Source organism: Grampus griseus (assembly GCF_964374135.1).
Source record: "Grampus griseus genome assembly, chromosome: 7".
Lineage (NCBI taxonomy): Eukaryota > Metazoa > Chordata > Mammalia > Artiodactyla > Delphinidae > Grampus > Grampus griseus.
Window position 1 is genome coordinate 60,563,040 of NC_139001.1, and position 16,624 is coordinate 60,579,663.

A 16,624-nucleotide genomic window follows, 5' to 3' on the forward strand; every position below is an offset into this window, starting at 1 on the left:
ATACGTATTCTAACACAATAAATATTTTTCTTAACAGTTATTTACTTCCTATACCAATTTACAATATTCCAATGGGTCTCTCTAATAATCTCTAGGTTTTCCAATGAAACTCAGGAGGACATATTTTAATTCATACAGATGTTACATAGTATTTTTTAAAGCAAACTTGCTGACGTTGCATTAAAATAATCTTTCTACTCCTATTCAAAATCAAGAACAATGAGTTCAGAATTAACACAGTAGAGTATCTGCATTAAAATAATATATAATATCAAATAAAGAAATTTTTAAAATACTTTTTTTTTACCTTGGGAAATGTTTTTATTATGGTAATGTATAAGGGGAAAATAAAACCCTTCTCTTGAAAATGCCATCTGTTTACTAGCAAAGGAATACTAACATATTTGCATAAGAATACAGAAGAACGAAAGTATGAAACAAATTTAGCCTTTGAAAATGAATTTAGACTAAATAAATTTAGTCTTTAATCTGTAATACATACTATTTTATGAGGTAATATTATTCTTAAACAGAAAGTTTTGACTTCTCTTAAATGACAGAGTTATGTCATTTACCTCCAACAACAGTATTGCTTAGATTTGCAATTTCAGTTCTATAAACAGAAGAGGTTTGGAAAGCACATCTCAAATTCAGACTGGTGAGCCTTTTGTGCCTTCTAGTTATTAATGACAACCTGATTATTCAGAAACTGACTAAAGTACTGAGTTTATGGATTAGCTAGCCCCTTTGCTTCTTTTTTTCTTGCCTTGTCTTTTAGATGCTCATTACTTGTTTGTAACTTCAATCAGAGGTGCTTGGGCACAATGAAGACAAAACTTCCTAGTTTATTTCTCATTAAAAGGTGTCTTGAAGTTTTCCTGAGGAGGACATTTAACTTCCTAGACCAAAATAAGGATTCTGAATAAAGATTCTAAACTAACTATGTTTAGTCTCATTTCAGCTGCCATAAGAAGTCAAAATGTAAGATGCTGTTAAACAAAGACTTGGTATTATTGTGTGTGTGACAAAGAGAAGTAATAATACTTTTCTCAGTATGATCTTTGGAAAGAAGCTGAAATCTTACTGAACTTTTGAAAATCAAGTCCCAACATGTGTGCAGCATCCTAAAACAAACATGAAATATTGTTTTATAAGGAAGGCCCAAGTTCAGGAACACTTGGCAGTAAACTTTTTTTTTTAATTGAAGTATAACTGACATACAACATTATATTAGTTTCAGGTATATAACATAATGATTTAATATTTTTATATATGGTGAAATGATCACCACAATAAGTCTGGTTAACATCCGTCATACATAGTTACAAAATTTTTTTCTTGTGATTTTTTCTTTCTTTTAAGACCTGCTCTCTCAGCAACTTTCAAATATACAATACAGTATTGTTAACTACAGTCTCCATGTTGTACATTATATCCCCATGACTTATTTACTTTATAACTGGAAGTTTGTACCTTTTGACCCCCTTCACCCATTTCAACCACCCCTCACCCCCTCCCTCCACCTCTGGCAACCATCAAAAATTTTAGAAATGAAAATAAAAATGAACCCATCTGTTCTCTGTATCTATGAGCTTATTTTGTTTTGTTTTTTAGATTTCACAAATAAGTGAGATCATACAGTATCTGTCTTTCCCTTTCTGATTTACTTCACTTAGCATAATGCCCTCAAGCCAGTAAACACTCTTTTTAAAAATTCTTTAAATTTGTTATTGAAGCCAGTAAACACTCAATGTTTCCTTAGCAGTTATTCCTTATTCTTGATATTTTATGCATTATTATTTTCTACCTTAATTAGAAATAGTGACTTAATAGAACAGAATTAGGCTGTTTAACTGAATTGTTTAGGTTTTCAATTACTGAATGGAAATTAAGCATAATACAGTAGAGAGGTTTTACACTATTTGTACCCAAAACATTCACCTAATAACCAATACAAAATTTGCTTAAACAGAAAAATAATTTTAATGAACACTTCTATTTTTAATATAAAATAATCATCATAAAATCAGTTAACTAGTCAGTACTCAGTTAATCAAGTGTGACAGTAAAATATTGTTTAAAAAAATTTCCCCCCAATTTACAACAAACAATTTCTGTGCCGTTTAGATTTCAAAATGTTAGGACTAACTCAACATAACTATTCAGAGTCCCTGTACAGCACTGACAGTATCTGGGCACTAAATGCATTCTATCATTAAAATACTGAAAGAAAATTACTGTACCTAGATCCCGCTGCGCCATCTCCAGAGTCTTGGCTTCCAGCTTCGCTTGGAGTGCTCACAGATTTGGAGGATGGAGACATAGGAGGAGGGACTAAATAGTGAAATAGACAGGTATCCGCTGTTACTACACGGAGAGGTTGCTCAGCTTATGACGTTTCAAAAGTAATTTAACATGAAGTAATTAACAAAAAAGAAAAAATAATGGCAAACCAAAAAACAAAAGTACATGAATGAAAATGAACAGTAGAAAGAAGAGGAGAAAGACAAAGTTAACAATGCATGCTGACGATTCATGCAATTTCTCTGGCAAAATGCATTTGGGCTTTATATTAAAAAAAAAAAGCAAGATTATGGAAGGATGCATCTTCATCTCGGCCAACACCAAATGTGGGTACTAATTTTCAAAGGAGATCATTCCTTCTCCCTTTTCTAATTCTTTGCTTTTAAGATCACCAGCTCATTTCTAACTAGTGTCAAATCAAAACTCTGAATTTTGCTTCAGAAGTCGTTTACTGTCTGGTTTTCTGAGATTTATTTTAAAATGTTCATTTTTGTCAATTTTTTCTTTCAAAAAGAAATTGATGTCTTAAATGATATTTTCCCAAATTGATGTCTTAAATGATATTTTTCACCAAAAATAAAAAGGGCCAATTTAGAAAAATGACTATCACTAAAGGAATGGCTCCTTTAAAAGTCCATTAGTTTCCAGCAATTTGGGAGAAAAATGCAAACAGGCCATAAAACAGCATGCCTTCTAGACATGATGCATAACATAAAGTGATGCATGCAACTTAAACAAGGCAAGACTTAATGGTAACTTCCTTACCCCAGTATTCAGAAAAAACTGAAGTGTACAGACAAAGATACAGACACCCAAAATATTCTTAATCCCTTCTTATAGAAAAATACACATTTTTCATAGTATATAAAACAAACAGCAAATGCTTTCCCCTAACCTGTCACTTTTAACATTATATACCAGCAGCTGAACGTGCGTATTTCATGCTATTACATTTGTAAAACTTTTTGAAGATCATCACTGCCATCTTCTGGTTAAATTTTACCATAAATGACCCCAATCCCAAGTATCTTTTAAAAATAATTTTTCAATGTACAATATTAAGTGACCAATATATTTTATGTCGTGCTGCAAGCCCTTCTTTTAATAGTTTACTGAAAAGAAAGTAAGTTCCTAGTTATATAGAAACCAATCTAAAGAAATATGTATTTAATTAAAAGTCTGTGTTTTTGGAATAGTCACATTCACTGAACCCTTAAAATTATGTTTAAATGTTTATATATGCTTCAGTAAAAAGTGGGTTTGCTCATCTAACAAAATGCACAAGTATAGTATAATGAATTACATCTTAAACATAGGTACAAAACTGATCATCCTTATTTTTCAATGCCAAATTCTACTGGAAACCAATAAAAAGATTAGAAGAAAAAAAATCATAGCTAGAATGTTTGTTTCCTGAGATACAGTGGTTAATTCTTGCTCAAATTTCAAAAGACCATAAAAACATAATAAAAGGTTTCTAATTTTGTGATTAAATCTCTCAGAAACAATGCTAAAACCAGATTGCCTTCATATAATTCACATCATGATACCACTGTGCTAGGGGCTACATGTATAACTCATAGCTAAACAAGACTTGTATCTGAAGTAAAAGAATATTAATGTCCCCTAATTTCCCTTAGGTTACATTTTTCCTCATCTTTTTGTCCACCACTCACTGTGAGGCTTCCCCTAGGCGTCTAAGTTCCAACTGATACAGGACAGTGGTTTGTCTACTACACTGTAAGCACAAATATGTTAATTAAATTATTTAGTATAAATTACTAAATATTTAGTAGTATAAATTTACTACTAAATATTTAGTAGTATAAATTTAATAAATTTATACTACTACAATGTTTTCATATTAAAGATTTCCAAAGAAGAAATTTTGAATTCTTTAAATTACAAAGTTAACTTCAGGCTTAGGAAAATAATTTTTCTAAGTATACATACAGGAAAGATTTGAGAAAAATAGTAATATTCCTATCAATTTAATTATTTGTGATAAATTATAAAATTCTTTTCCAGTTAATGTTTTTTCCCCTTTCTGGTGACTTCAAATATCTATGATTCCACTTAATATGTTCATCACCAGTATCTTAATTGGTTAAGACTACATTAAAAGAAAAATACGTTACCTCAAATCCTTTATGAAAACAGGTTAAATAGTAATTGTACATACATAAATACACTAAACTAGCCAATTCTCAAATAAAAGTTTCAGAAATAAAAAATAAGTTACACGGGTGATGCAACCAAATTATCACTGTTCCTCAGCCAGAAGCAAGATAAATCACAACTTCAAATTTGTAATTAGATAAAAATCTCCATCCCAGAACTATATTCTTTCAACCAAAGATAGTTTTCAAGCCAGCTGATAAGAGACTAATTAAGGACTCAATGTTATTATCTGGCCCACCAAATTCATCTTTCAATAATAAATAATCTATACCACAGAAGGGACAAACCTGGAAAAAGAAAATTACTATCACTGAAAAAGGAGGAATGTTAACAGGAAAAAAGGGAAAGGTAGTACTAAAATATGGTACTACCATATTTTAACCCAGTTAGTCTAGAAAAATCAAAGAATACAGTAATTGCACAATAAGGCAATGTCACTATATTCCCAGACTCCAATAAATGATCCCCCCAAATGAATACAAGCATGCATTCAGGGAGGTTAAAAAAAAACTAAATAACTCATAGTCTCTAAAATCTCAGAAAGGGCTTAATTCTAGAGTTCATTTTTAAAGATGGTTTAAGAGTACAATCAGCTTTAGAAATAACATAAGCTATTATTAATTAGCTTTTGCCAAATATCTGAGATATGATTTGCATAGTAAGAACAGTGATTCAATCAGATTACCTTTACTCCACAGTTCTGTATATAAAATAGCCTAAAACAAGGCTTTAAAAATAGTACAAAAGATTTAATATTAACATATATGAGTTAATCACGTGAATGTTTTTAAACTTCTTAGAAGTTTAGAGCAAAGATACCTATTTCTTTCTTAGAAAACCAAGGAAGAAATGTAAACTAAAAGACAGATCTACACCATGGCATTCACTGATCATGCAAGTAATACTGAAAGGCTGTGACTCTGATTCTTTAGGACAGAAAGACCACCAAGAACCATGAAGGCCTTTCCTGCTAGCTTAGATCTTGGCCTCCCAAGGATATAAAATTAACACTACTGCCATTTAGCCTGTGAAGGAACAACCAGAAATTTTAAAACCACAAAGGACCTGGGAATGCACCTAGATTTAGAAACCAGAGTTAAGTCTGAGTCAACCACTCAGAACTATACCGAAGTCTCAGAGATGAACAAGGATGGTGCCCAGCTCATTTTTTTTTTTTTTTTTTTTTTTTTTGCGGTACGCGGGCCTCTCACTGTTGTGGCCTCTCCCGTTGTGGAGCACAGGCTCCGGACGCGCAGGCTCAGCGGCCATGGCTCACGGGCCCAGCCGCTCCGCAGCATGTGGGATCTTCCCGGACCAGGGCACGAACCCACGTCCCCTGCTTCGGCAGGCGGACTCCCAACCACTGCGCCACCAGGGAAGCTCTCAATTACTTTTTAAGAGAAAAAAGTCTCTAGCAAGAAGGGGCTCTTGCCAGGAAGAAGAACCTAGAAAAGGTGGACAGCCAAAGAAAGTAAATGTAGGGAGTGGGAGTATTGGCAGAGCACAAATGGGAAGAGAGAGCTTCTGAGATAACCAAAAGTTGTGAGGCCCCTTGTAGCTCATCTATCTATGATACTCAGCACTCAAACACAGTCCGAGTTACACAGTAATGCCCTCTTGTGGATACAAGTGCTCCTAGGCTGGAATATTAACATTTAAATATCTGTTTAATTTTTCATACTTACTCTTTTTGTCCTGAAAGACAAACCTTAATTCTCTGACACAGATATAGAGAACAAACGTATGGACACCGGGGGGAAAGTGGCGAGGGGGGCAGGTGGTAGTGGTGTGATGAATTGGGAGATTGGCATTGACATATATACACTAATATGTATAAAATGGATAACTAATAAGAACCTGCTGTATAAAAAAATAAATAAAATTCAATTTAAAAAACCCTTAATTCTCTGAAATATTAGTTTCTCCTTTTCATATGACCCCTTCTCCTGATAACTTTAAATATCCTCCCCTTACCTCCCCTAAATGTTTCCTTTATTCTCTTCAATGTAATTCAGAGCATCAGATAAATTTTTTTAAAGAAATTAATAAAAATAAAATTTTATAGCATTAAAATACTATAAGGAACTGTTCTTAAAATTAGGCTAAACTTGAAAAAATGACTTGATAACATGGAAATCATTCTATCTAAAAATCAGACTTACTAGTTAGAGAAATAAGGGCTAGGGATGTGATGTACAACATGATGACTAGAGTTAACACTGTTGTATGATATATAAGAAACTTTAAGAGAGCAGATCCTAAGAGTTCTCATCACAAGGAGAAATTATTTTTCTTTTCTTTTTATTGTATCTATGAGATGATGGATGTTAACCAAACCTACTGTAGTAATCATTTCACTATATATATAAATTAAACCATCATGCTGTACACTTTAAACTTACACAGTGATGTATGTCAATTATTTCTCAATAAAACTGGAAAAATCAGATTTAAAATATTCAAAAGTTACAAGAGAGGGAAATAAATGAAGCAATACTTGACTACTGAACTTCTTTTGTTTATTCCTAATAAAAAAATTGATTATCACACCAATCGATGTACTGTGTCCTACTGATACAGACTCAGGCTACAGAGTAATGGACAAAACCTATTTTCATCTCTTTACAAGATGGTTAAAACAGTAGTTATACATACAAAAAGAGATTCACTTTATTTATTTTTTGACCATCAGTGTTTACTAACTCCACATTTGATAAAACATGTCTTGAAAGTTGTGCCTAAAATTAACTTTCTGAAGACTGGCCACTTAAATTTTGTTAAAAAAAAAAAAATCAAGCCATACTTCTTTTGTGAAATATTCAAATGTCAATTTCCACTATGCATTTTCCTGAAATTTAAACAAGATTTTGTTGTTACTGCTTTTAAAGCAGATGGCTTTTATTTGGTCTTACCCGGTGGATAGACACATGACCTAATAATAATTGAACAAACATTTAAGTGTCTAGTCTGTGCTGGACACCAGGGATAAAAATGTAATGTACTGTTCCTGCTCTCAAGGATCTCTGACAAAAAACAATCAAATGATCAAATAAATAAGAATCTACCAGCAAAGAGAAGCTAAGAGAGGTTTTATTAGCTGTCTCTTTTTTAAAAAATGAATTCTTTTCAGCAGAATTTTTTTAAAAAAGGGAAAAAGTCCATTTTAGGTAAAACCAGACTGATGCTTTTAATAAATCCTCTTGAATATTTTAGTGGTGTTTTTATACTTACTTCTACAATTTAAAAATATTTAATAAATACATTTGTAGTGAAAAGAAAAACAAGTATCCATCCTGGGTCGTGATATAAAATGTATTTTTATTGTTACTGTCAAGAAAGTTTGATAGCCACTGCTTTCACCTGTATCCTGTATTCTCCAGGCCTTATTTTAAATAAATACAGGAAAGATCTTTAGACATTTGTGAGAAAACAGAAGGTGGAAAACTGCACAACTCATTTAATGAGGGTACTATAACCATTATAATAAAACCAGACAAAATACAGTAAAAGGAAAAAAACTATAGGTCTGACTCTCTTATGAGTATAGATGAAGAACTCCTAAATAAAATATTAGCAATATATAAGAAAAATATTCTCATAACTAAAATGGGTTTATTCCAGAATGTAAGCATGCTTTGAAAACCTACCAATATAAATTATCATATTAATACATCAAAAGGGAAAAAAAAAGCATATGATCATCTCAAAATACTAGGAGACCTATGAGTTTGTCGTACATATTTTGGTGATTTTAAAGGATGTCAAAATTCTTTGTGAATGTGGGCTGGACTTAGTGACTCTCTTTCCATAGACAGAATGTGGCAGAAGCAATGTCCTCTGACTTCCAAGGGTAAGGATAAAAGGATAGCTTCCTTCCCGCTCTCTTTGTCTTTGGATTGCTCACATTGGGAGAAGCCAGCTGACATGCTGCAAGGATACTCAAGCAGTTAGTTCTATGGAATGGCCCACGTGGATAGAAATTCAGGCCTCCCACTAACAACCAACACCAACCTGCTGGCCACGTGCCTGAGCAAATCACATGGCTGGTAAAGCAAATCCTCAAGCCCCAATCAAGCCTTCAGACGACTACAGCTCTGACTGACATCTTGACTTCAACCCCATGAGAGACCCTGAGCCAGAACCACTGAGCTAAGCTATTGCCAAATTCCTGACTGGCAGAAACTGTGAGAGATAATAAACGTTTATTATTGTTTAAAAAAAATATCAAACCGATACAAAAATAGAAAACTTGAATGGACTATAACCATTAGAAAAACTTGAAATGGTGAGTAACTCCTGCTCTCCACTATCCTCTGGGGAAAAAAAGCATAATCTGAGGCAGTTTTACAGTTGAATTCCACCAAGTATTTAAGGAACAGGTAATATCTATCTTTTACAGCTGTTCTACAAAATAGCAAAAGAGAAAGTTATCCAATTTATTTTAAAACCATAACCATGGTGGCCACTGAACATGAACAGCACAAGAAAATTATAGGCAAATTTCATTTATGAGCATATACACAAAAACCCTAAATAAAATATTATATAATCTATTCTTTAAATACATGGAAAAATTCATCTGCCACACCTGGATATGACTATTAGTAACTAAAGTGAAAAAAATTAAGTATGTTTTTTGCTTTTCTAACAGGAAATGCATTCAGGGTAACCAAATAGCCCTAGTTACTGAGGGAAACCTCCCCTTTACAGAAGAATTTCAGTCAATAAATGTAGAAGGAATGATGGAATTATAAAAATAATTAAATAACTGATTTGGAAAAGATTCATCAGTAAATATTAAAACTACTTGGTAAACAGTTGACAGAGAAATGAATATTTCCATGGTACCAAAGTATCACCTCCAGATATTACTTGCTAGTCCAAAGGGAAAAAAAGTAACTACAATGGAGAAGCCTGGCTGTCAGAATTGTAACCCAGCGATCAATCTTGACATCACTGATAACAACCCAGACATATGTGCTACTGATGTGATACAATATGAAGTACACAGAATCATCTATGAGATCTTCTTGCCAAAGAGGTTCAACCTGAAGCTAATCAAGCTTTTAAAATCTAATTTCCAGTTAAGAGAAAATATAAAGGATAGAGGAACAAAAGCTTAAATGTGAGAAAACCCTCAGAAAAACCCAAGAGGCGAGACATTCTAGAGACCAATTGGCCCACTCTCCTCAACCAGTCGATGACATGGGGCAAAAAGGAGTATGTGTGTGGAGGATCTTCTAGATTTAGAAAGACTAAAAACATACAACTAAATGCAACATATAGTGCAGGAAGGTTTTCAGGGGAAGCTTAAGAAACTAATTTTTTTTGAGGGGAAGAAAAATTTTGTGAAGCTATGGCTATTTTGAAAAAGATGAAAAAAGAAGGGGCCATTTTCTATAAAAGAAATTAGAATATACTAATATAAAGCCACAGTAATTAAAACTGTGTGTTAATAGTATAGAATCAGACAAATGGGTCAACAGTGAACATACAGAGCCCAAAAATGCCCATGAATATATGAGAACTGACTGAATGACAAAGTTGGCATCAGAATATCAGTGCGGGAAAGATGGACTATGTTTTAACAAATGGTATTGAGAAAATCAGTTAACTATATGGAGAAAAATTAGGCTGGATCCCTACCTCATATTATATTCAAAAATATAACACAAATATCTAAAGGTGAAGGATAAAATAATAGAGAAAATGTAGGAGAATATATTTGTATCCTCAAAGTAGGAAAGGATTTCTTTTCAAAGAAAACCAAAAAAAAAAAAAAAAAGGTTATAAATGGTAGATCTGACCATTATCAAAATAAAGGATGTGAACACATCAAAATGAAGGATTCTGTTCAATAGAAGATACTATGATGGACGCAACCTAAATGTCCATTGACAAAGGAATGGATAAAGAAGATGTGGTACATACATACAACAGAATATTACTTAGCCATAAAAAAAGAACAAAATAATGTCATTTGCAGCAACATGGATGGACCTAGACAGTGTCATACTGAATGAAGTCAGACAAAGACAAATATCATATGATATTGCTTATATGTAGAATCTAAAAAAAAATGGTACAAATAAACTTATTTACAAAACAGAAATAGAGTCACAGATGTAGAAAACAAACTTATGGTTACTGGGGCCAGGGGGCAGGGGGGGAGAAAAGGGGAGGGATAAGTTGGGAGATTGGGATTGACACATACACACTACTGTATATAAAATAGATAACTAATATGGGCCTACTCTATAGCACAGGGAACTCTTCTCAATACTCTGTAATGACCTATATGGAAAAAGAATCTATAAAGAGTGGATATATATATATGCATAACTGATTCACTTTGCTGTACAGCAGAAACTAACACAACATTTTAAATCAACTATACGCCAACAAAAATTAACAAAAAAAATACTATGAACAGTTAGTAGATGATAGACTAGGAGAAGGTATTTTTTAGAAGACTAAAACAGACAAAGAAGTCCTCCCTTAAGTACAAGCAACTCCTACAGCAAGGTAAAGAACCCTAATAGTAAAGGGGCAAAGGACATGAACATGCAATTCATAGAAGGGAAAATCTGAATGGTAAATAGTTATATGAAGAAATGGGTCAATCTCACTGTAAACAGATAAATGTATATTATGACATTTTGACATACTACTTTACACTCATCAAGTAGACAAAAACTAAAAAGTTGGATAATATCAAGTTATGTGGATATAGTGAAACAGTTACTTTCTCATACACTGGTAGCAGGAGCATAAACTTACAGTCATTCTTGAGAGTGGTATGTAGAACCTAATAAATGTAAGTCAGCCTACACACAATAAAATAGCAAGTCAATTCCTCAGCATACATTCCAGAGAAACTCTTCCACAGTCCTTTCAAGGGAAAAGAATATGTTCTTTGCAGTGTTGCTTGGAATAGCAAAGCAAAGAGACAGAAGCAATCTAAGTGCCTATCACTGGGGAACAGATAAGTAAAATATAGTATATAACAGAATATTGTGTACCAGTCAGAAGTGAATAACTAGATCTATATGTAACAACATGGGTAAATCTCAAATACAATGCTGCTTGAAAAAAAGGAAAAAACAGAGTGAGACATATAGTACAATGCCATTTATGTATATAAAACATACACACTTAGATATATGAAATCTTAAAAAATGTCAACACATGTTGGACAGATCAAAAGGACGTATGCTAAAAATCCAAGAATGGGTACTTAATGCAAGACTGGAAAGGACAATGGAATTGGAGATGGGAAATGAGGGTGAAACACACACACACACCACACACACAACCACACACACATACACGAACATACAACTAAAGAACAGTCTTTCAAGAACAGGTGATGGAAGTGGGCCATAAACTGAGAAATCTGAGCAAGAGAATTTAGTGAAACTGAAGTCCTAAAAAGAACAGAAAAGGGAAAAAAAAATCCTATAGGAAAAAAACAAAGCTAAAGGCTCATAAAAAAATGATCACTTAAAGACTATATAGCTGGGCTTCCCTGGTGGTGCAGTGGTTAAGAATCTGCCTGCCAATGCAGGGGACACGGGTTTGATCCCTGGCCCAGTAAGATCCCACATGCCATGGAGCAACTAAGCCCATGTGCCACAACTACTGAGCCTGTACTCTAGAGCCCGCGTGCCACAACTACTGAAGCCCGCGCGCCTAGAGCCCGTGCTCTGCAACAAGAGAAGCCACCGCAATGAGAAGCCCATGCACTGCAACAAAGAGTAGCCCCCGCTTGCCACAACCAGAGAAAAGCCCGCGCGCAGCAACGAAGACCCAATGCAGCCAAAAATAAAATAAAATAAATAAATTTATTTTTTAAAAAAGGACTATATAGCTAACAAGCAACTTGGTTTAGTTACTAGGGTATTTTTTTAACAAGATAAAAGTATTCTAATTCATTTACTTTTAAAATTGCAATACGCCACGGAAGCTTATAAAGACATAAAAATTAAAGTACTTTAGTCTTCACATTTTACCAATAAGGAAAAGGCAAATAAGCTGAAAGTAATAACAATGAAGCCGACCATGAAAGTAACCAGCTTTTTCATCTTGAAACCTTTTAGAAATTGTAGCTCTAAGACAGTTATATTGCAGTTTACAATAGGCATACAGCAGATACTACTTCTCGTATTTGTCCCCTGGACTAGATGGAATTAGCCCACAAACTAACCCTGAAATTTTAGGTCCTTAAATGACAAAGCCCACGTCAAACTAAAATACTATGTAACAGCACCCAGCTCAGAATTATTTTAAGTAAGCATTTAATGCTTTCTTATATGTAACCAGATTGTCCTCAATACCTCTATTATTTCAGCTTTTTGGTCTAGTATTGCTTTAAAGTGAACAGCCCAGAAAAAGAACAAGAATAAGTGAAACTGCTGCCATAATAAGCTACAAATATTATTTCCCTTATTAGCATTGAGAGCAGAAGGCTGTAAGCTTCTCCTTCCACTCCTATACCTTTGAATACTGATATATTTTTAGAACTTTGATTCACTATACCTCTCTTCAACCTATAGAAAGGATTATAGAGTTAAGATCAGTAATCACAGTCATTTTTGGGCTTAATATAGTATGGCACAGATAACTTGTTCAACAAATGTTTGTTGAAATAAATTATTGATTTAACAAGAAAAGTCAATTGGTTTATGTTAATAAATATAGCCTTGCAGCTCTTCTGAACAAACCAAATAACCATATATTAGCACATCTGAAAAAAGTCAATTCCAAATGAATTATAAGATTAATGATTTTTAAGAGGCACAAATAAGAAAAATATACAAAATACATTAAATCAACTCATCTCACGTATGTCTGGGCTGAATAAGATATATGCCTATCTCTTATAAATGGATATATTCTTATCCTTACCAATGGGGGATTCTGGAGTTAGCCCCATGCTTTGAAGCAATGCTTCAGCTTCTCTTCTTTTTTTTTCAAGATCTGATTCTTCTTGCACAGGAGCAGCTGCTTCCTTCTTCTGATCAGTCTAAATTTTTTAAGTTAAAAATTTAAATTTACATATGGTATGAAACATTTCTGTTTGCAAAAAATATAAATTTTTTAAATAACATGCTAATACTGTATACTTCTGGAGGTAGACTTAGTTTTGAATACACATTATAGTCATTAAATGAAAATCATTCTCAATAGAGTTTTAGTAAGAATCTACAAATGATATGTATTAAATTGATCCTTAAAAAAATTTTTTTTAATTTATTTAATTTATTTATTTTTGGCTGCACTGGGTCTTTGTTGCGGTGCGCAGGCTTCTCATTGCAGTGGCTAGTCTTGTAGCAGAGTATGGGCTCTAGGCACGCGGGCTTCAGTGGTTGTGGTACGTGGGCTCAGTAGTTGTGGCTTGCAGGCTCAGTAGTTGTGGCGCACGGGCTTAGTTGCTCCGCGGCATGTGGGATCTTCCCGGACCAGGGCTCGAACCCGTGTCCCCTGCATTAGCAGGCAGATTCTTAACCACTGCACCACCAGGGAAGCCCTAAATTGATCCATTTTTATATGTAATCAAGGAGTTCTCACAAAAATTTTCTGAACAGATAAATTCAAAAAGCATAGTCAATTTCTATTTATTTACAACATGAAATTGCTATCCATGGTCAGGAATTGTGGAAATCTCACAAATACATAAATACCACAACACTATGAAGAAAAAAAAAAGACTGAATCATTTAAGAGATAAAAAATTTTAAATAAATGAACAATCTGATTCGTTGAAAAAGTACAAGTACCTCAAACTTCTTTATGAAGTCTTCAGTGTCTTTATTCAACTTTATGTAAAAATTCATCTGGAGACAGGTTTTGTTTTTATTTTATAAACTACAGGTCTTATTTTTATGATGATAAACACACGGTTTGGTTTGGTAAAATTAAAATTTACTCTTGCATAGCACAAAACATTTTTTGTCATTGAAATTTTTGCCAACATTTATTTCAGCCATTTATAGTTTTAGCAAAATCTTCCAGTTAAACTAGATAAGCCTCAACACTCTCAGATCATCCAAAACATCTCAAGTGAAATTTAAGCCTTCAAGGAAAAAGTTTTATATATACACCTCAAAAGTCTTTTTCAGCTAGACAACTATTACTCATACAATCGTCTGCAGTAAATTTTGTTAGTCATAATATTCTGATACCATTTTAACTTAAAGAAGTCATCAGAAAATTTCATCAAAATAGCCAAACAGACTATATTATCAAGTAGACACTTTACCTGTATATGACAATATATTAGTAGACTCACTGTTTAATAGTATTATAATTGTAATGTCTCTGGTAATGTTTGATAACCTTTAAATCAGATATAAAGCATGTAATAGATATCCCTTAGGGCCACCTATGGCCATCTTTAGAAAACAAAACCAAATTTGCACTCAGCCCTGAAGGGTTTAAGGCTACACATCCTAGTTTGGAATGGCTCTGCCAGTCTGACTCATGCTTCTATCTGTTGGCTTTTCATCAAATGGAGAACTTTAAGGTCCAACCCTCTTATAATAATGGATCACAAAAAGGTTCAGAATAAACTAGAAAATTCTTCAAGTACAGGCCTTTACAGTATCATAGCAATGCTGTACATAAATTGCACCTTCGGTTTTTCTTTTTCCCTAAGAGATTCCTGGAAGTCTTGGCTATTGTTTAGGCTATCACAGAGAAAAACTTCGTACTGTCACACTGAGAACCAACTATCTTAACACTGGCCATTTAAAACATCTATGATAAAAGTATACAAATCTGCCTAAACAGTTTCCATAGAGATAAATGTACATTTCAATACAGGAGAAAGTAAAATATCTCCAGCTCAGGGTCAATGTATATTTGCCATACATGATGAAATGGTGATGCCAAAAATCAGAAGATGTAAGTACCTAGTCCACCTTTACAATAGTATCAAACCCACTACTTGGTAAAGATATTTCAATGACTAACTCATAATAAAGGAGATACGATCAGTTAAATAATCCCCTAATCAATTAATAATCTATTCTATATTTCTCTTTGCCATTATTTATTCCAACAACTAGCAGTTCCGACGAGTAAAATATTCAGGTAAGTTCAAAGTCCAAACTAAGTTATGATGTATATGCCATGTTTTATGAGCTATTACAAGGCAGATGCCCCTTACTTTATATAATAAACATATCCCTAGAAGACTAAATATGCATATTGAACTTTTCACCTAAAGTGCTATATTTGCAGTCACAACTGCTGGAATTTTAACTATTCTAAAAGTATTACATAAAGGTATGAGTACTTAAAATCCAATTATTTTATATTATCTTTAAAAAAAATCAAACATACTTCTTTTTTTTTCCTTTCTTCTTCTTTCCTCTTCTTTTCCTCTCTTATTTGAGCCAACCGCTGCTTCTTACGTTCCAACTCTGCCTTTAATTCACTTTTGTCAGACATGTTTGCGACCTTAAGAAGCATATAATCATTTACAATCATTATTACATTGGTAAAAGCAGCACTCTTTAAAAAAAATTAGTCTTTCAAGAAGAGAACTGTCTCGAGAGGCCATGTAGTTCAATGCTATCTAAAGAGAACATATAAACTCTACTTTTAAAATAACGGAAGCACATATATTACTAAGACCTGAAAAAAATTATCAATATAAACAAACGTGTATAAAAAATAAATACCCAGAATTGAGCATAGTAACTAGCACCAGTAAGCTCTTTAATGTTCACATGCTCAAATTCAACACAATATCTCTGGCTCTTAGAACAGAGGACACGGGCTGGCATTAAAAGCTAAGCTATATGACACAGATCAAATCTATCAGAGTTTTGCATTCATTCCTAGAAATTTGATAAAACAGGCGGTCACACAGAAAATTTCTATAAATTCTAAAACTACCATGTAATAGTAATATTAAGAAGAAGCAAAACACAAATATTACCACCAATAACTATTAAATATACTTACAGTAAGTACGTTTTTAGTCAAAGCCCAACAAAAAAGTCTGACCGGATAACTACATACAGCTGTCAGGTCCGCTCAACCTCCTAGAGGCCGGAGCCTCCATGATTGACGCGTTCACTTTCTTAAAACTCCAAGGAAGAGAAAGTCTCAGGAATTTTGTGCTACAACC

At 33.4% G+C, this 16,624-nt stretch overlaps 1 protein-coding gene across 3 annotated transcripts in view; it reads right to left on the reverse strand.

Annotated features, from left to right (window-relative positions):
- DYNC1I2 (dynein cytoplasmic 1 intermediate chain 2) overlaps window positions 1–15,978 on the reverse strand; it is a gene marked incomplete at its 5' end in the record, with an annotated part of 49,154 nt that extends 33,176 nt beyond the window's left edge. For all 3 annotated transcript variants that reach the window (XM_082657658.1, XM_082657657.1, XM_082657659.1), the window contains 3 exons: window positions 2,244–2,334; window positions 13,393–13,510; window positions 15,832–15,978. In XM_082657658.1, the coding sequence (XP_082513784.1) occupies window positions 2,244–2,334; window positions 13,393–13,510; window positions 15,832–15,978 (356 nt within the window). The remainder of the gene's footprint in view (window positions 1–2,243; window positions 2,335–13,392; window positions 13,511–15,831) is intronic.
- Window positions 15,979–16,624: the final 646 nt, after the last annotated feature.